This window comes from Callospermophilus lateralis, chromosome 15, assembly GCF_048772815.1.
Source record: "Callospermophilus lateralis isolate mCalLat2 chromosome 15, mCalLat2.hap1, whole genome shotgun sequence".
In the NCBI taxonomy this organism is placed as follows: domain Eukaryota; kingdom Metazoa; phylum Chordata; class Mammalia; order Rodentia; family Sciuridae; genus Callospermophilus; species Callospermophilus lateralis.
Genome location: NC_135319.1, coordinates 92,814,737 through 92,835,234, shown reverse-complemented (window position 1 = coordinate 92,835,234; position 20,498 = coordinate 92,814,737). Strand labels below are relative to the sequence as shown.

The 20,498-nt window shown below is 47.1% G+C and overlaps 1 protein-coding gene across 2 annotated transcripts in view; it reads right to left on the bottom strand.

Annotated features, from left to right (window-relative positions):
• Positions 1-20,090, bottom strand: part of Ppp2r2d (protein phosphatase 2 regulatory subunit Bdelta) — a 36,453-nt gene extending 16,363 nt beyond the window's left edge. Inside the window, exons 1-2 of one of the 2 annotated variants that reach the window (XM_077105484.1) lie at positions 19,995-20,090; positions 19,830-19,919 (exon numbers count right to left, since the gene is read on the bottom strand). In XM_077105484.1, coding sequence (XP_076961599.1) covers positions 19,830-19,919; positions 19,995-20,001 — 97 coding nt within the window. In that variant the 5' untranslated portion in view covers positions 20,002-20,090. Of the gene's footprint in view, positions 1-18,889; positions 18,966-19,829; positions 19,920-19,994 lie in introns of those variants that run through there. The other variant, XM_077105485.1, reaches the window with a different exon arrangement.
• Between the last annotated feature and the right edge of the window lie 408 nt (positions 20,091-20,498).

Here is a 20,498-nt window from a genome sequence, read left to right as displayed (position 1 = left end):
TGCAGTCTCAGGGTCTGCCAGGCACCAACGCACAGTTGCACAGAGCAGCTGCTAAGCACACCATGGTGCACAGGGGCACAAAAGCTGCATGTTCTTAAAGACAAACACTTATACATGGCTGCTGGAAACAGTCCGTCTACTAATAACTGTGACTCAGACCCAGAGGCTGAGACTACCTGAAGAATCCCCACCAGGTGGCCTTACTAGGAAATCATTCTTAAAGGTCAGCACCAACCCTAAAGTGGGTCATTTGCTGCAGAGCCAGCCTGATGGCAGCAGCACCGTCCCCTCCTCAAGGCTTGGATTCCATTGCTGGGATTGCTTTCTTTTTTTAAAGAAATCTTCGGTTAGACTGGAAAGGATTAGCTACTTCTTATTAGAGGCATTTGCCTCTTTTTTTGGGGGGCAGTGCTAGGAACTGAACCCAGGGTCTCACATATGCTAGGCAGACACTCTCCACAAGCTGCACTCCCAGCCCATCACTCTTAAAATTACTCTAAATAACCTAATTTGCTTAAATAAAACTAAAATTTTCTGTACTGGATTAAAAGAGACTAAATCTATGTCATTTATACCCAGAAGATATACAATATTATATAATTAATGGTGTTCTGTCAGTGATTTTCAAACTTAATTATAAAAAACTGAAACTTTTAAAAGAGAAATCCCACGGCTGTCAGTGCTGAGAAATGATTTTCATTAAGCTGCGTAAATATGCACGGGCCTAAACTTAGAAATGCTCTTTTTTTTACAAGGTCTAAAACCAAAATAAACATACAAACTAAATGGCAACAAATTACAAAACCAGTAAAATGTAAATTATCAGTCATCAATTTGATCTGATGGATATTATTTTACAAATGCAACAGGCTATAAGTATAACTGTGGTACTGTGCAGGGCACCCAGCTGGAATTCAAAACCCAAAACCACCACATACTTTGGTGGGAGTCAATTCTGCCTCCTTTTTCTACTGGAGTCCACCCGCAGCACCCTCTGGTACCCCCTGGCCATCCCAGGGTGGCATCAGGTCTACTCAGAGAGCTGCTCCCCTGCGGCAGCCCAAAGCCCTGGGGCATGGCTGTAAGATGGTCATCTGGCTGATGCCAAAGGTCCTGCTAAATGTTTAGCTCCCCTCAGAACCGTGGCCATCCCCAGCACCATGTGGGCCAGCCCACACTTCCAGGAGAACACGACTGTGGGTGAATTCCTGTCCCTTCCCTGCCCCAATCCAGGGGTCGAAAGAAAGCTGAAGGCATTCTTGTGAGGCTGCTTCAAGGACTGTGGAGGACAGCAGGGAGGAGTGGGTGTGGAGCTGCAGGAGGTGTGCAGAACTGCAGGGTACACCCGACTCCACCCCACCCTGCTAGGTGGGGACAGTGCTCTGGCCATTTCCTGCTGCTCAGATGTTGGCTGCCAGGAGGTCAGCATCCCCACCACCTGAGACTTCTCTGAAAAGAAAAGCCCCAAAGAAAAGGCCTTAAACTGCAATCTGTTTGGGATCCTGGCCGAATGCCTACCTCACAGTAACTCGACTCCCAGACACAGACCAGAAGCACCAGCATCACAGACATGAGGAGACGGGGCACTGTCCAAGAGCACACACACTGTGGATGTTTTAGGGAGCTGTGGCACACTACCCCGGTGAGCCTCAAGCAGACCGCGAGGCAGGGCTACTCTCACCTCTGCCAGACAGAAGAGGTGGAGGCTGGCACAGCACCAGCTGCTGTTGGGCCCATCTCTGCCACAACAACCAACGGGGTTCCCTAAGGCTGAGCAGCCTGCTGTGAGAAAGGAAATGGCAGGACGCATCAGCCAAAATCCAAACAGGAGCGACAAAAATAAAAACCACAACACTCTTCTCCAGGGTGGAATACAAGAGATGGCTGGCAGGAAGTGAAAGAACCAGGATGGGGTTCAGGGGCCCATCACTCAGGTGACGAGCTCTAGAAGACAACAAAGAAAAGGAAGGAAAAGTAGCAGGGGTTAAACCAGAGCCTCCTGGGCTGAGCACAAGGTCTCCAGCTGACTGGGATGACCACCAGCTCTGCTGAGGAACAGGCAGCCCAGGACACCTACGTACCAACCTCAGAGGACATAGATGTCACGTACAAAAGGGAAACACCCAATGGCATCACACAGGAGACCAAGCATCAGCCTCTCCTAGGAGCCCAAGAAAAATAATTTCAGCATATATTCCATACTAGTTGAATTTTCAATCAAGGTTGAGGAAGGAGTAAACATGTTTTCAAAAAGCAGAATCAAAACAAAACCCTTTCTCAGAAAACTGCTGGAAGCCACAATTTGTCAAAATAAGAGAAAATTAACAGAGAGGAAGATCAGGGAATGGTCTTCCAAAAAAACAGTGACGAAAGTCCCAGAATATGGGCAGTGTGGCATGGACTCTGTCAGGGAACAGTGGCCAGAGGGAGGAGACTGGCTGGAGGGACTCTCCTCTCTCTGGGGGAGGAAGAGCTGCAAGACCATCCGGCAGATGAGCTGTCCTTTGCAAAAGGCACTACAGGCACACAGAGCTAATCCTGGAAAAAAAGGGCGATCATAGCTCTAGGAAAACAAAAGCTCATATGAAAAAAAGAGATATGCGCGGCTCACTAATGGACTGAGAATGCTTCACGGCCTGCAGCGGGGAGGTGAGGAGGAGCAGGTAGAAAGGAATGTGCACAGGGAGCAGGAAGGACTCAACAGGGAAATAAAACCTCTGGGATTTTTAAAGGACGAGAGCCAGGCATAGTGGTCACACCTAACATCCTCACTACTCTACTCTGGAGGTTGAGCAGGAGAATCACAAGTTTAAGGCCAGACTGGGCAAGTTAGCAAGACTCTGTTTATAAAAATATAAAAGAAATAATACCAAGTCACATCTGTGGCAAGCAAGGGGAAGGGAAGAGTGCATGGAGATGCAGAGCAGGAGAGCTGGGCAAGGGCAGCAGGCTATGAACATGGGTGCAACACTACAGCTCAGCAGACTGCATCTGCTCCATGAGGCATGAGAGAGATGATGTGTGCCCCCTGCTTGCCCCAGGGTTAACAGGGAGGGAGCCCCTGTTGCAGACACTTCCCATGCTGAGCACTGTCAATTCAGGTTCCCACCCCCAAGTTTTAGGGGACACTTTAAGACACTGAGTTGAACCCTGGGTCCAAGTTCTAAGAGTGGAAAAATAAGGAGGTGTGGTGGCAGGGAAAGGGGGCACATTGGAAGACGGCATGGGGGTATAGCAGAATGAAAGCAGGGAACTGTCAGAGCCTCACAGAGTTGTGGGTCAGCCGCAGATCCTGAAGCCAAGAGGAGAAGGATCAGAGCATGACAGTGGTGAACTTTAGGGTAAGTATACAGGTGTTTGGTGTATTAGTCCATACTTTTTCAAACTATTAGGTTTTTCAAAATGAAATATAAGTGTGAATATTTCTTTTTCTCTACTTGGCTCAGACTCTCCTGCTACCACTCCAAGTCCAACTCCCCATCTGGCTGCTTCACTGCAGCAGCCTCTGGGCTCCCCTCAAGTCCAGTCTCCACAGCAGATGAAGACTTAGTTCAAAAACACAAAGGCAACACCGTCATTCTGCTACCACCACCAATCTATTTACCAAAAACAGTGAAGACACAACACAGGATTGATAACCTAATCACCAAGTCATTGTCGGCACGAAATGAACCCACGACAGATGAGAGGTACCAGTCTCTGTCAGTTTCATCTCCTCCTTATCCTCTCTAGCTGGCTTGAGTGGTTATTTCCACACACATCTTGGCAAGTGCCCAAGTAGTTCCTGACACAAAGGCAACGCTGAGGACCCAAACAGCCCTCGGCAGGACTGTGGGGGCCGAGCCCTGCATTGCCTCACTCCTACCAGCCTCTACTCACTTCCCTGCAGGGTCCTCAAGGCCATTTTAGGTCAACAAGCCCGTGAAATGGTGTGCAACCCCTTCAGCTGCCAGGGAAAGGCAAGTAAGAGCCACACTGAGACAACATCATGCAGTCATCAGAAAGGGTGAAAACCAGACCACATCAAATCCTTGGACTGCTCCTGGCAGTGGGAATCAGCACGGCCTTTTTGAAAGCTCTCTGGCAATATCCATTAAAGCCCAACATGCTTATCCCAGAACCTGGAAAACCCACCCAGACACACAGCCACCCGATCAGCATGTGTGTCTCACTGAAACCAGGCAAGGTGTTCACAGGGAGTAAAAAGACGTGCACGAGCCGTGGCAGACTCTCACAGTGGAACCCCACACAGCAGCCATCACTTGCCATCAGGAAGACAGTGCTTAGGGTGCGCTCAGAACAGCTCCACTTTTATCACCTTCAGCACCAGGAAAGGGGGCCCACAGGGCAGAGCTGGGAGGGAGGGGCCTGAGGCCTTGGTGCACTTCAAGTAATGGGCTCACACTCTGCAGGTAAAGCTCCTGCACTCCGTGGAGCTCACTGGTGCATGCTGGGCACCATGTCCGTTTGCACATCATCATATTTCCATAAGCAGCCAGATCTCCCCTAGTCCTTCCCATGTTAGTCACTCCACCTGGACTCTTGTGCCCACTGGGATCTGCTGACCCTAGTCTGCTCCCAGCCTTTCCTCTCCTCTAACACTCCCTGCGCTTCCCTGCTCTGAGGCCTGGCAAGTACGGGCGGTGGCTCCTCAAAGCACTGTCCAACCTGCTCAACCCTGAGAATCTCCTGGGGCCTCTGCGTGCCTGGAGCACTGCTCCGCCCCCACCTCCCAATGAGCATCTCACCCTTCTCTTCTTCCTCCCCTAATCCCTACACCCTAGCCACTCAACTCACTTCCTGCTTATTTCATCAAAGTGTACAGAAAAGAACCACCATATCCTCCACCACCACACAAGGCCTGCAGCAGCATGGTCCCACACCTCTGTGGCAAGGGAGTCCTACCTGCTCCTCAAGGACATGGTCCCAGGGCACCTCACCCTGCACCTCCTCCCCTTGCTCTTGTAGGTCATTCCCATCTCCAGGAGAAAATGCCAACCCCACCGTAAGTGATCAAACAAGCCCTCCAGACTCATTCCCCGTCCCTGGGCTGTCCTCTCCTCCCAGCCCACCCACAGCCCACCCAGCAAGCTCAGCTACTCCAACTCTGCCTTCTCTCTTCTCTGTGGACCCAGGGTGAGGCCACCAACCTATGCTCTGTAGCATGTACCAGACTGTACAAAAACTGAAGGGTCTTACAGGGTGACTCACGAAATTCCAAAAAAACTAACACACAAACAAAAAAGAATGAAAGTTCCTGCTCACACGAGTTCTGTAAGAGGAACTTACTACATATCCAGAACAAGGAGTGTCTCTGCTTGCAGACATGAGGCTTGGCGAACCTCCACGTGTTCAATGGGTGCCACCATGAAGTGCTCTGGATGTTACACAGTGACGTGAAGGAAATTGGGAAAGTTCCATCAGTAGACAGATCAACAGTTTCTAAGTATGTTTTATCCCCCCAGTACTAGGGAACTGAGCTCAGGGTGCTCTACCACTGAGCTATACCCCTAGCCCTTTTTATTTTTAATTTTGAGACAGGGTTTCAATAAGTTGCTGAGGCTGGCCTCAAACTTGGGATCCTCCCGCCTCAGCCTCCTGAGTTGCTGGGTTAATTGGCATGCAACTCTGCATCTTATCTAAGTATGTCTTTTAAGGCAGATCACCCCAAGAAGACCACCATCTTTGTTCATAAACCACAAACACTGACATACCTGCTCTAAAGCCTGTACCAAACACACATAGCAACCAGCTGGGTAAGAGGAACTGCATAGCTGTACACAGGATCACTGTAATCTCAAGGCACCCAAATGAAGTTTCTCCATATTATGACAAAGCAGAGAATCTAAATTTTATTTTATTTTTTTAGTGAGGCTGCTATCAGTTCTGAATACTTCGGTCAAACAAAAGTTGTATGATGAGTTGTCCTAAGACGAGAAAACCAAAGAGGACAACTGTTGAGTTACTCTGCTACAAAAGAATATTTTAATAAAAACAAAAGTAAATCATCTCCTAGAACAAAAGATCAGTTTCACACAATTCCCCACTTGCACAAAACTCCAGGTCAAACCCCATGGTCCTTCAACAGATGCCGACTTTAAGAACCAGGCAACTCTAACCCTTCAGTGAAAAAACACCTCACAAACACCAATGGAGAAAAGGCCCTCAGTGAGCCTCTTGCTTGGTGGTCAGATGTTCTCCTGGGCTCAGACCGGACACCAGGACGTTTGCCCTGGCAACGCAGCAACCCAGCACTCCAGCCACAGCACTCAGGCTCCTTCAGAAACCCAGTCTTGTTCACAGAGAACCCTGGGTCAGCCACGAAACCACCAGCACCTATACAAGTTCAGCAAAGATGAAGGACACAAAGTCAATTTTATTTTTAAAAATTGCAATGAACAATACAAACACAAGAACACAATTTCACTTACATTACTATCAAAAACAATAAAATTCTAAAGAATAAATTTAATCAAAGAATTATGAGATTTGTGCAATGAACACTCCAAAGTACTGTCAAAAAAAAAAAAAAAAAAAAAAAAAAAAAGAGAAAGAAAGAAAGAAAAAAAGAAAATTGAATATATGGAAAGGCATCCCATGTTCATGAACTGGAGGACTTCAGGTTAAGATGGCAATATTTCCCAAACTGATTTAGAGTCAGGGTTATACAATATCCCCAGTGGCCCACCCACTGCCTTTTTACAGAAAGTGAGTGGAAAGCTAATTTTAAAATGTAAATTCAAGGGTTCAAGAACAGCCAGAACAATTTTTAAAAAGGACAAGGTTAGAGAAGTCACATTACTTGATTTCAAAACTCACTAGAAAGCTACAAGAGTTAAGACAGTGTGGACATGGCGTAAGGACAGACGTTTCTGATCTTTAACAATACTGTTCAATGGGAAACTGATGTCTCAATGATTGGAGCTGAGACAGCCAAATACCCACACCAAAGGAAAGAAGCGCCATGTTCATTGATGACACGTATATTGAATGAACTTTAAACACACACACACACAAACCATGGGAATGTGTTTAGAAAGTATATAGAAGCATGAACATGAGCACTGACGCTACACAACTTTTAGATGAAAAACAGAAGAAAACCTGAGATTCATAAATAGGACATACAGCATAAATGACAAGTGAAAAACCAGACAAACTGGACATCATTATGATTAAAATTCTTGTGCATAAGGATACCATTAAGAGAATGGAAAGACAACTTGCAGAATGAAAAGAAATTGAGAATCATGTACACAATAAGGAACTTATATCCAGAAAACATTAATGTTTTAGAACAACTAAACAACTCAACAATAAACTCAATTTAAAAATGGGTATTTGGATAGATGTTTTTTTCCAAAGAAGTCAATCAAAGTCCAGTAAGTACAGGAAATATTGCTTGACATCATTAATTACTAGGGCAATACAAGTCAAAACTGTAAGATACCACTTCACAACTGTTAGAATAGCTAAAACTAAACACAGACAATAACAACGGTCGGGGAGGACGTGGAGAAAGTGGAACCCTCGTACACTGATGGTGGGAATGTAAAACAGCTGGGTAGATTCCTCAAGTGCTCAACACAAAGCCACCCTATGACCAAGCAATTCCATACCTAGGTTATGACAAAAGAACTGACACATGTCTCCAGAGACTTGCAGAATGTCCACAGCAGCAGCATTCCTAACAGACCCAGGGTGAGGCCACCCACTAACTGACAGATGGCAAAACAGAACGGGACACATATCTATCTAATCTATGACTACTGACAATGCTACAACACGGGTGAACCTTGAAAACCCACTGGAGCAGCCAAACATAAAAGGCCACATCTTATATGACTCCGTTCATTTGGAGTGTCCAGAATAGCAGATCCACAGAAACAGGAGGCCAGTGGTTGTGGGGGTGGGTGGGGAGGGACTACTACTGGATTTCTTTGGGGGAGGATGAAATGTTCTGAAATTCAAGAGTTCTGAGGGCTGCGAACATACTAGAGAACCATTCACTAACACTTTAAAGGAAGGGCCTATCCAATGTGAGAAATAGACAGTCTGGTAGTCCATTTCCAAAATCTAGTATTCAGCTTTAATTGGATTAAAAGGGCTAACTTTTTGCCCATTCTAATTCTAAAACCAGCCGATCACACAGATTGTGCCCCTGCACTGCCCCTCTAGCTCTTTCTATCAGGAGCGAGGGGCTGTATGTAGGGGTAGATGCTGGCAGACTGCCCGCCTAGGTGTGTTTACTAGGGCTTCCTTTACACGGATTCCTTTGGGAGTGCATGCACCCTTCTGCAGAAGTAAAGTGTTGCCTGGCCCGCCCACTTCTGAGCATGTGTTTGATTTCTTGGGTACTTTGTTATTTCTAACAGCTGTCAATCGCATCTCAATAAAGCTGGTATAAACAACTGCACCTTAAAAATGAGTCAAGTAATTGAAAGGGCTGAGAACTTACAACCTTTCTCAAAACACATTCTAAAAGCTGACCAAACTATTTTGTTTCTCCTAAACAAAATCCCTGGCTATACATCTGTTTTCACCAAAACACTACTTCAAATTTATTTTTCTCTTGAAACCTAAACAGGCTTTGTCCTCTGGCCACTGTGCAAGTGTGTTCATAAGGAGATGATGGCAGCAGTGGGGGAACTAATTTGGAAAATTAGTGTTCCCATCATTCCATAATGAGAAGTCTCGTCCAACCAATGCCGCAGACTTCAAGATTCAGGAAACCAGATTTACACTCTGCCATTAAAGCCCATCATAGGTTTAACCACAGTTTTCCAGGAAAACCTGATTTATACAAAATGTTGCACACTATTTCTCCCCATCCTGTGCTGAAAAGTGAGAAAGTCTTGATTCAAAAGGCTTTCTGGCTGCATCAAACATGAAGTGATCTGAATCACAGCGAGGGTATGTCATCATTTCATGCTTGGAGATTCTTTGGAAAACAAGAACCTGAGGGTGATGCACATCAACAGCAGGTCAGTGTCCCTGTAACACCACTGACGCATTCCTCAGGCTTTTTGGAAATCAAAAGCACAATTTCCCAACTGAACCACATCTTGCCTCTAGTGATTCCAGCCCCCAATGGCACACTGCAGTCAGAGTGATTTTCACTTTTCGGCACAAGTCTGATTATGTGAGTGAGAACTCTCAAGTGTCCTCATCAAAGCCTAAGCCCTCAGTTCCCTGTCCCCAGATTTTCACTGGCCCAGTACCCAGGCCTCATTTGATTCCACCCTGTTTCAACCCCTCCCACATTCTCTACCTCTCCTGCTGCTCCTGCCATTAACCCTGCCAGGCCATGCTCATCCACATCTGAGCACAGGTTCAGGGCCAACCTGGACTCCTTTGAGCCCCGCTGGGAGGACTGCTGAAGCCCTGCAGCGCCCTCTGTCTTGGCACTTGCTGCCTGGCACCTGGGCAGTAAGAGGATGCACAGCTGGCTGCTTCTAGACAGCCACGCCCACTCGCTGCGGGCACACCCCGACCAGTCACACACAAGCCACGCCCCTGAACACCGCAGAAGGATTCCCCAGCAGAAAGGCTGGACCAGCAGTTCTTCAGTGCATGGGGGGATCATCACTTTGAGATCTGGTAACAAAAAGGGAAGAATGAATCTCACAATCTGGGAAATGAGCCTATCATACCAGCAAACCAAGGCTGCTAATAATGACTCTTAAACTCCATCTTTGCTTAGTTTTCATCAGGAACACACACAACCTTGAATCCTTCCTTACGCTAACTGCTTAGGCATACCAACATACACTCTAAGAACTCAAGGTTCTCAATCACAAAAACTCTAAAATAGGTAAGTTGATCATGTGACAAAATTATCAGGCAAAAAGTAAAACAAGAAGGTTTTATCAAACTTTAAGCAACAATTAACAATTTGCAGTTTATTATCACTCAGTTTAGGGGGAAAAAAAGTAATAAGCTAGGTACTCAATGCATGTTAGTGTAATTTCCAAACAGTTTTTTAGGAATACACTTACTGTTTGAGAATACAGATTTAACAAGTATCAATGAGTAAAAGCAACATAAACAACAAAAGTAGGGTGAAAACGTTGTCTCTTGCTTTAAAAAATCCACATCTAATTCTTCCATGAAACAATAAAACTGGAATGAAATTCTGACACCTGCTATAACATGGGTGGACCTTGAAAACATTGTAGTGAAGTCAGAAGAGGGACAATCACTGTAGAATTCCACTTATGCAGTCCCTGGAAAAAGCCAATTCACCCTGAGAGAAGGTAGACTGGGGCCAGGAATGAAGGGAGAGAGAAGAAAGAGGGTCATGACTCGGTGAGCAGATGCTGTAGGGGGATGGTGAAAAGCTGTGAACACAGGCAGCAGTGACGGCCACACAGCACTGGATACTCTAACACCACGGAGCTGCACACTCTGAACACGTCACATGGTAAATGTGCTGTGCACATTTTATCACAACTTAAAAAAATTCACAGACCTAAACACACACACACACACACATACACGTATAGCAGTTAAGATTTCTCTTTGCAAGTCAGGGAAGAGGGCAGGCCACACAATCACAAGTCAAGGGGACGAGATGCAGATGTTGGATCCCAGGGACCAACTGTCCTCCAGTGGTAGGGCCTGTATGCTCCCCTCCCACTCCCCAGCTTGACCTGCCCCCAGGAACAGGGGGTCAGGGCAAATGGCTGGAGGCACAGGCTCTACCCACTATGAATAGCTATATATCTATAGCTGCACATTTTTTATAATTTGAACAGTAATTTCAATGGCCTTCTAAAGTGACAGTTTATACCCTGAACAATACCTAGACATATCTCACCCGAGACAGTGCTTTACAGAGAACACAGAGCAGCCCTACACAGATGAGCCCAAGATGCCAATCCATTACTGCTTTCACTACTTAAGTCCATATTCTTCCACGAACAAGAACTAAATCAAAATAGTAAAACTTTTCCTGTTCTCTGTTTTAAATTAAGACACCATTTTCACAGCTGAACTTAGCCAGGATCCTAGGGCAGAAGAAACCAATAATTTTGGTTGGTACTACTTTAAGGATTACCTCTGAAAACTGACTGATACATTCCTTTGGGTGCCACACATAGAGGCATCATCCACATAATGTGCCCCCTGAACAGACCCCGAGGGAGAAGGGAGGAGGAAACAGCAGCAGGTTCAGGGAGGGGATCCCATGCCACCTCTGCTGGATGAGAGGTAACCTGGGCACCAATTCAAAAGCAGGGATAGGCTGTGTATGAACATCACGGCAGATACTGCTGCTAAGAGGAAGACGCCCAGACCGTGGGCCTGGGGAACTGCAAATGGAGGACTTCAGTGGTATATTTTACTTAAAGGAACCCTGACCATCCTGTCAGCAGTCTACTGAGAACATGGGTGTCCATTTTCATTTACATTATACTACCCCTACTATTATGTGTGTGTATGCACATTTGTGTATGGTCTTACTTATTTTAAGGCATTCTATAGGGCCTATCAGGATGGGACGTGGGAAATGAACGAGACTTCAGCACACACTACACTGCAGAAGCAAAACCAAGCAGCTGCCACCAGTGCTTCATGCAGTCAGGATGTCCACGACGGCAACCCCCACAAGAGGAATCCATCTCCCCAGCTGAGTAACAATTTTCAGCTGGGGTCTATTTCAAATCTAGCTGTGGCACTAGAGCACCTGCAATGAACACTTATGGATATCTACTTTGTCATCCTAGATACCTGGAAAATGAGTACAACTGAGAAAAAAAAAAAGTTTAATGTATTTTTGAACATGAAGAATGGCAGCCTGAAGCAGTTAAAAGAGCCACCAAACAGAAGGTAGACTGGTCAACCAAATGAACCATCCCTAGGTGGTCGCAGCAAGAGCAAGGGAACCATCCTCTTCTGAGCTGTGGTCAAGCCAGGCTCTGCCTCCTCTAATGCACCTTTTCCTCCCTACTACTACAAAAATGCTGCACCTTTGTGTGAATCAGGGCAGAGAGGTGTGCAGGAGAAAGCAAAAGGCCTCTCCCCACAGACCTCCTTTCTCACACCCACCGGTGTCCAGACGCTGACCTCTGGTCACCTCGGCCCAGGCATTCACAGCTACTTGAGCTCTACAGGGATCCCTGTTACGCAAGCACTGTCACCCAAGTGTCCCAGACTGCTTTCCGACAGGCACAGGCCGCAAACCTTTGCTCTCACAAGCTCACTGCTTCACTGTGTTTAGGCATTTAGGCTTTCCTCATTTTATGCTGCAATGCCAACGCCACAGTGCTTCTTTATGAAAGGCTGGCACACTCCTGTAGGGTTCCTGGAAGTGGATTCTTACCTAAAGTTTGACAGAAAAATACCAAATTGCCTCCAAAACATGAAACACTCTTTTAAGAAATGTCAAACAAAAACTGAACCTTTAAAATTGCTTTGATTAAGCTGGCTTTGCTTATTAATGCCATCCCTGCAGGGTTTTTAACTCTTTGGCTTGTCTCCATCGCCCTTTTGCAGTACTGTAGACTAAAATCCAGGCTCTGAGCATGTCAGACAAGCACTCTACCATTCAGCTATTCTCCTTCCCATTGTTGAAAAATTTTACTTAGAGACAGGGTCTTACTGAGTTGCCCAGGATGGCCTTATACTTGTGATTGTCCTGCCTCAGTCTGTAAATAGCTGGGATCACAGGTGTGTGCCACCACACCTAGCTCCTCACCTCCCTTTTTAAATGAATAGATTGGTTAAACTACTTCTGGTTTTTGTCACCCAATGTTGTAAGTTACTAGGGAAATTTGCTACATTTGGGGCAGGTATGCTGACTCAGCGAAGATTCCCAAGTCATTAAGACACTTCCTTTGTGCCAGTGCTGCACTGGGTATGGCGCACAACATGGCAGAATATAAACACGGTCCATGCCTTCACACAACTGCATTTCTGTATTAGTTGCAGTTTATCACCTCTGCAGATTTAAATAATATCATTCCAAGTAAAGGGGCTGATGTTCTCCACAAGAATTAAAGCTTAAGTTGGCGCCATGTTCTAGGGCTGTTTGGCAGCACCCAAATATCCACATGCATGGCCTCTGATAAGATTCTGTGTGTCCACTCCTGGGTGGATGCCTGCACACAAGCAAATGGATAGCGAGATCCCGCTGTATTGCCAGTAGTAATGAGGTCATCTGCACTCAAACATGATGTGGCTGTCAACAAAGACGAACAGGATTGTCCAGGAAGACAGCCTTGCTGAACCTGGGTGCAGAGCATCTGCAATGAAATCCTCACTACAGCATGTGCTAGCTGAAGCACAGTCAGGGGTTCAGGCTTTCTGGAATTCAACTTTCCTACCCATAAAACGATGGCAAGGTCTCAACACATGCATCTCATTGGGTGTGGCCAGGCTCCAAGGACCTAAATGCATAGCCCAGTGGAAAGCCAGGTGTGCCACCAGATCTCAATTTCCCAACTATTAGTGAATACAACAAGCCACAAAATAATATTTAGAATAGGATTCCATGAATGTAAAACCTGTTGCTTCTCTATTCAAACCAAGTTATAAAGTAGAAGGGACGAATGGTCTAAACACTTAGTGGCTAAGAGGAGAGCCTCCTTCAGGGCTCCAGGACAGCAGAGACAAGAGGGCGGACAACGGGCTGTCACTCCTCATGCATCTGTAGGTTTTATCACTAGTAATGTATCTTTACTAGTAATAAAACCTAGTAAAGATAAAAGGGGGCGGTTAATCCTGATATCTGCCCTGTCCTTGCCATCCCACTGCCAATACCTTGCTTTAGAGCAGCTCCCAAGGTGGCCTGTGGGACCCTTCAGAACACCGAAGGCCAAGCCACGTTCAGAACAGCCCACTGGGCAGCCTGCTGCTGCAAGCATGAGCTCTCCACCTTCCTTTTCTTCACAGAATGGCTTTGTTTATTCAGACTTTGGAATTAGATAGAAATTTCCTTGAAAATTAGAAGCTCTCACTTCACAGAAAATAACTGACAGTACTCACTGCCAATGATAAAAATCCAGGCTTTCAAGGTCAAATCAGAATGTGGGGAAATCTGTTTTTACTGCTAACATGACAGCTTTCTCTGATGAGATCTGTGGAGACAATAACAAGCAGGATTTTCTTTGGTTGAATATAATGAGTATGCAGCACTCAGCATAGAGTAATTCAGTGCCAACACTTCCTAACAACCAGGGTGGTGCCACCAATCACGCACAGGAGCAAGGGCCACTCCAGGTGCAATACACCAAGCACTCTACCACTGGGCTACATCCCCAGCCCTCAGAACTAGGGATTCTAATGTAAAGGCAAAAAAGTTCACTCTTAAGTTTCAGATTCTAAAGTATAAGTAAACTTAAATCACCACCTCTAGATCTGTGGTGGGGCCAGAGACTGCCAGCCACCCTCCTTGATCTGACGACAGTACATGAACATTGCATCAAATTCTTCATACAGTTCAATGAAGCAACTGCAAGAGGCTGAATGTGCAAGCAAACCTGAGAATCCAACAGTCTTCTATTCAGATGTTAATTAACAAAACCTTTCAGATGTGGTCTGGTTATGTTGCCCAGGCTGGCACTGGACTTGCCATCCTCCTGCTTCAGCGCCCCAAGTCGCTGGCATTATAGGTCCATACCGCTAAGCTTTTAAGAGTTCCCGAAGTCATAAACAATGGCACCCTTCTCACTAAATCTCTTAGTTTTAAATAAGTTGTTTGGCATTAAAATTGTTAACATGCAGGTTTATTATTATTTTAAAGAGAAATAATAAATATTTTAATTTCAAATATAGGATATATGGATAGATATAACCCACAAAGACAAAAGAAAAGCTCTCCAGGTCCTCAATAATTACTGTATGAAAGTATCCCAGAATTAAGAGGCTTAGAGACCAGTAATTCAGAGCAGAGATCAACAAACCACAACCTGAGGTTTCTCCTTAAGTCTGTAGCTGTCTTCCTGCCACAAAGGCAGAGTTTGGCAGTCACAGCAGGGACAGGCCTTTGAAGTCTGAACTACTTAATACTTGGTCCTTTAGAAAAAGCCTGCTGACCTTTGATTTATAGCAAGCCGTGTTTCCAGCCTGTGACCACAGTGATTTCCTAAGGGGAACCTCTGTCTCCGTTCTCCAAAAGCCAGAGTGACCTTCCTAAAGTCATCATGTTTACGTCACTTCTCTGCTCAGGACCTTCCAGGTTCACTGTTACTCAAGGCCCAAAGCAAAACCCTAGCATGGTACTCAAGGTCTTTATGCATCACTATCAGTCTGGGACACCTCTTGCCTCCTGAGGGACTCCCTTGTCAACAGAGGCCAGGCAAAGACTCTCACTTCCCAGAATGCACCACGCATCTCCAGGCTCCACTCTAAGACTCCCCACCTGGAACGTTCTTCTCCCATTCCCTTCCTCCCTCTTCTTATTTTGTGACTTCTTCCTCTCCAGCACTACTCAAGTCTGTGAAATGGGCACTTCTATCACGTTCCCTCACATGCTCTGGTGCAATAACCCATCAGCTTGTCTGTCTCTGTCTGAACTGGGTTTCTCAGCTCCTTACACCCAGCACTCCCGATCTTACTGTACCACTATGCCTTCTCTAGCCCTATATCACCCACACTTTTGTTGGCTGGGCTCCTGGAGTGGAACAGCATCAGCTCTTCTGAGTGAGAGGGTTTCCTGGCACAGCCCAGTTACTGGTTCTTGCATTCCTGTTTGCCAGAGCTTTCCAGACCTTCTGTGGAATCTCCTCAGTAACTCCGCCATGGTCACAGGATAACAGAACCCATTTTCCGGATGAGTAAACAGAAGGTGAGAACCTGGCCACAATGACACAAAGCGCAGGCAGGTAGAAATGGGGCCTACCCAAACCCTTTTGGACAAACCTTTCTACCTGTTGTGACTTCCCGCACTGACTGACATCAAGATGAAGAGACATGTCTGATCACGAAGCAGGACACAACCAACCAGGAAGCCATGCTGTGTAGGTGAGGAAGCCAGGGTCCGAGACAGAGCACCCAACGTGGAGAGAGGCTGCAGCAGAGAGCCACAGATGAGGTGGCAGCTGGGTGGACTCAGAAGGATTAATGGGGTGTGGAGAGCAGAGAGGCCCACAGAGAACTCGAGGTCTCCAGGACCCATTAGCGTGGTTAATGCCTTCGAAATCAGATGTATCCGGCTGGGGCTGTAGCTCAGTGATAAAACGTTTGCCCAGCATGTGTGATCCTCAGCATCACATAAAAAATAATAAACAAATAAATAAATAAAATTAAAGTTATCCTGTCCATTTAAAACTAAAGAAAAATAGTTAAAAGAAAAAAAATTAGATGTATCATATAGTCAATAAAACAATGTATCTTCCTGTCTGATGCCCAATTCCCCTTAATTTTTGTTACCTTCCTCAATTAAAATCTTTTGAAACACCATGTAACCCTCTTAGGAAGGCTTTTCCTACCCAGTTACACAGGCACCAGGTTATTTCATACTTTGTTTCATGTTTCTTTAGAACACCATTATTTCCTCATTTAATCAGATCAGCTGATCTGATCCCAAACAAAATCTACAGATTAACTCATGTATTAAGAAAATGAAATCACCAAATTAAAAAGTCAAGACACAAGTTCTGGGTTGAAAGGACCCACCTTTTGTCAAGCTATGCCAAGCTCCAGAAATCCAGGTTCCAACAAGACCTCTGACAGACTCTCCCTAATTTCTTGGGAACAGCAATAAATATATAAAGGGATCAAGACCCACATCTTTTCTGCAACTAGCACAATGTAGTACATCCAAAAGCAGCACGCGTTTGACACATAGGATTCCAGTTACTCCTTGCTTCTGAGATACCTCCTCTTCAAAAGGCTTGAAAATGACCCCATCTTGGAACCCTTACAAATCTTGTATTACTTTAATTAATACTTCCTTCAAAGGCATTTTAGTACAATTTTTGGAGGTGTGATCTCTTCGGGGCTTCAGGACAGCTAGAACCCCCAACAGTCACTGAATAGTACAGCACACGTGGGCTCTTGAGCCAGTCAGCAAGGCTTCAAACCCTTGTTCCACCACACAGTAGCTGTGGGACCAAGTTAGCTGCTCTCTGTGCCTCGATTTCTGCATCTGAAACTGAGAAAAACTGCCTATTGGGTTGTGTGAAGATTAGATTAACTAACACAGGTAAAGAAAGACCTTGGAACAGTATTTAGCACACAGCAAGCATTCAACACGTTAACTATCACCACCACTCGGCTAGGTCCTCTACCAGGCACTGGGGTGGGAGGAACTCCAGTCTACCTGAGACAGACAAGTGAAGGACAGTAAAAGGTGTGAGGTTCGTGAGCAGGAACCATGCGCAGGGGCTGGATGAGGGTGACCAGACAGCACAGTGAAAACCTGCACAGACACTCACTATCCCCCAGAGCAGCCAACACACAGCACCTAAGCATGTGGAGACAGAAGCTAGCAGCATCTCTTCTCCCTAGAAGTCATCCTGACTTCTCTATTTTGACCCTTGGTCACCTCGCCCACCTTTCTGCACAAGCAGGAGAGGCCAGTCACCACTGTGGGAACTCTTGCTAATCTCCTGTGAGTCCGCTCACCCCAACTTGCAGGGAGATGAGAATCACTGATGGCACAATGGAACCATGACTCTGAACAGGACAGCTGATCTGATCCAAAGCAAAATCCAATGCTTTAAAACAAATAAATTGTACTCAGTCCAATACTGGCATCAGAGGTCATGACTGAGGAATTATTTGTTAAAAAAAAAAGTCAATGAAAACCAGAGCCTTTACCATGCTACTCGCTCTATGACCTTTGAAGTCAGGCCTGCCCACTTCTACCTGTACACCAGTCTATGTCCCTACTGAAGTCAGGAGAGAACCCCATCTTTAATCGTTCTGAGGTGCTTCTGACAACCCATCACAGGGACAGAAGAAAGATAGTCCAAAGTGCAGGGTTATATGAACTCTGCAGAGTGGGACTAAGATCAGAACAGAACCTTCAAAAGTCTCACAAATCACAAGTTTGCAAAGACACTTTGCCATATGCCTTCAGTTCTGCAATCCAAGCACCAGAGTACAAGAACATCCCCTTGAAGTCCCTTTCTCCTCCTAACTTTTCCTCAACAACATTTCTCCTTCAAAACTGAGTTTGGGCAGAACTAGTTTCTTGAGCCTTGTTGCTTTAACAATCCCCAGTTGCTAATGATTATATTTTGACATCCATTCTGTAGTAATAACACAATTCAACATCACAACTATTTGACAAATTGATAAGATTATAAATTGTGTTAATCTCAATAGATTACATTTAAGGCATAAAGGAACTAAAATAGTTAGCTTTGAATACATACAATAATAATAACAACAACAACAATAATAATAAAGGGTAGCTAGCTATCATAAAATAAGGTTACTCCCCACTCCAAAAAATGACAACCTGAACACCGAACTTTTCAACATACTGGGGATGTATCTCAGGGGTATAGAGCCCTTGCCCAGTATCTTAAGGCTCCAGGTTTGATCACCAGCATGACTAGGTTGGGCAAACCACTCACAATGCAAAAAGTTCTAATCAGTTTACTTCAGACAATAGAGTATTTCTGCCAAGACTTTTAAGGGAAAGAATGCTATTTTCAAAAGCATAAAAAACACATCAGTTTAGATTTAAATTTTAATTCATTCAACTTATCAATAAACTACAAAACAGAAATTAAGACTAGCACTTAGTGTACCACCCTACACAAACAAGCCTTTGCCTTCTTTCAAAAGACTCACACGTGAGGCCAAACTGTGACCCACTTGGCAAGTGAAACAAAAAAACTAGAGTTAACATGTTTCAAATCCATACAAAAGAAACAAAATCAATAGGGTATTAGGTTACATAAGAGTCACCTAGTTTTTATCCTAAACCATATACCTTTTTGGCAGTGTCGGAGAGCAGTTTGCCTTGCTGTATGACCAGGGCACAGTTTACCCATGGGGCGACGATCTCCAGATGTCCTCAAGGGTCATGGTCAAACCAGACACTGCCAGGGAGGGGAACCAGGTGAAGGAGGAGGGAGCAAAACGGTCATGAGGCGCCAAGGTGTAGGAACTCGGCCCAGACCTCTGACCAGAGGCGTAGTAATCTGGGACAGGGAAGGGTACTTGATGCAAAGACAAATCACTTTTAAGTCAAAGTCACAAATTCACTGCTTAGTAAGATGGTTGAACAACAGCGAAACACGAAATGTCTCGTAATTATCTACCCCACCTTTAGAGCTCGGCTGGCTACCTGTCCACAGCCCTAAACTTCAGGCCCTGGACCCTCCCAAGCTGTGATTAAGGGAAAGAATCAGGCAGCGGAGAGGCCTCAAGGTTCAAGACTAAGTTCTGGATAAGAGACTGGAAAGCGAGTAGTGGAGGAGAGGACTCCCGCAGTGCAGACAGCCTAAGGGCGAGCTTCCCACCTGGGCGAAGGCTACGCAGAGGAGGCCCGGAGCTGCCTCCCGGGAGGGGCAAAGGTCCGGTGGGCGCGCCCCAGCCCTCCCCGAACTGGCCGCTACAGGACCTGCCACGAACACCCCGAGATACCCTCCGCGGACACTCGGGGTTCACCCGCACCCCGACTCACCTTCCACGGACACAGCGAGTCCAGGCTCCACGATCCCCCAAGACCCTGACCACCAACACCAGGAGGCCGGCGTCCGGGGCGCCCCGGGTCCCTCCAGCGGCCCCCCGAGGCCGGCGTCCGGCCCCCACCCCTCTCCGGGTCGCGGCCTGGGTCTCCGCAGGACCACGCGGGGCCGCGCGGGCGGAGGTGGCCGCGTCCCGGCGCCGGCCCGCGCGCGACCTCGTGCCAGCTCCCGCGGCCTCACCTTCCGCCACGTCCTCGTCGACGGCGCCCTTCACCTGCGAGAAGCACCACTGGAAGTCGTTGCCCGCCGGGCAGCCGCCGCCTCCGGCTCCTGCAACACAACGGGCGGTCAGGCCGGCCCCGCCCGCCCCACCGGCCCGCCCCACCGCGCGCCCGCGGCCCTCACCCGCCATGGCCGCGGCGCGGGACGGCGCCCGCCCAGCCGAGTGCGGCCGACCGCAGGCGCCGCCGCCGAGCCTCAGCTCCGGCCGCCGCCGCCGCCGCCGCCGCCGGGGAGGGATTTTTTTTTTTCCCTTTTCAAAATGGCGCCCAATGCCCGTCGCCCCGCCGGATGACGTCATTCCCCTCCGCCTCCTCCGACAGCCCGGGCGGGGCGCGCCGCGGGGGCTGCCGGGGGCACGCTGTGCGCCCACAGCGCCTGCGCGAACTGTTCTGACCTAGACCACACGCCACGGCCGGGCGAGGGGCGCCTTGGGACGGCTGGTCCGGCGGGCGCAGGCTGACTGTGGGCCCCTTGGCCTGTTGGGCAGTTGACGTGCGCCGGGCGGTCCCCTGAGGACTAGTCGCCCCTGAGTGGGCTGGCTCTAGGGGCCGGACTTTCGCCTCCGGAATGGCCCCGTCCTTTCCCACGCCTCTGCCAATGGGAGCGGGGACCCTCCGCGGAGCAGCC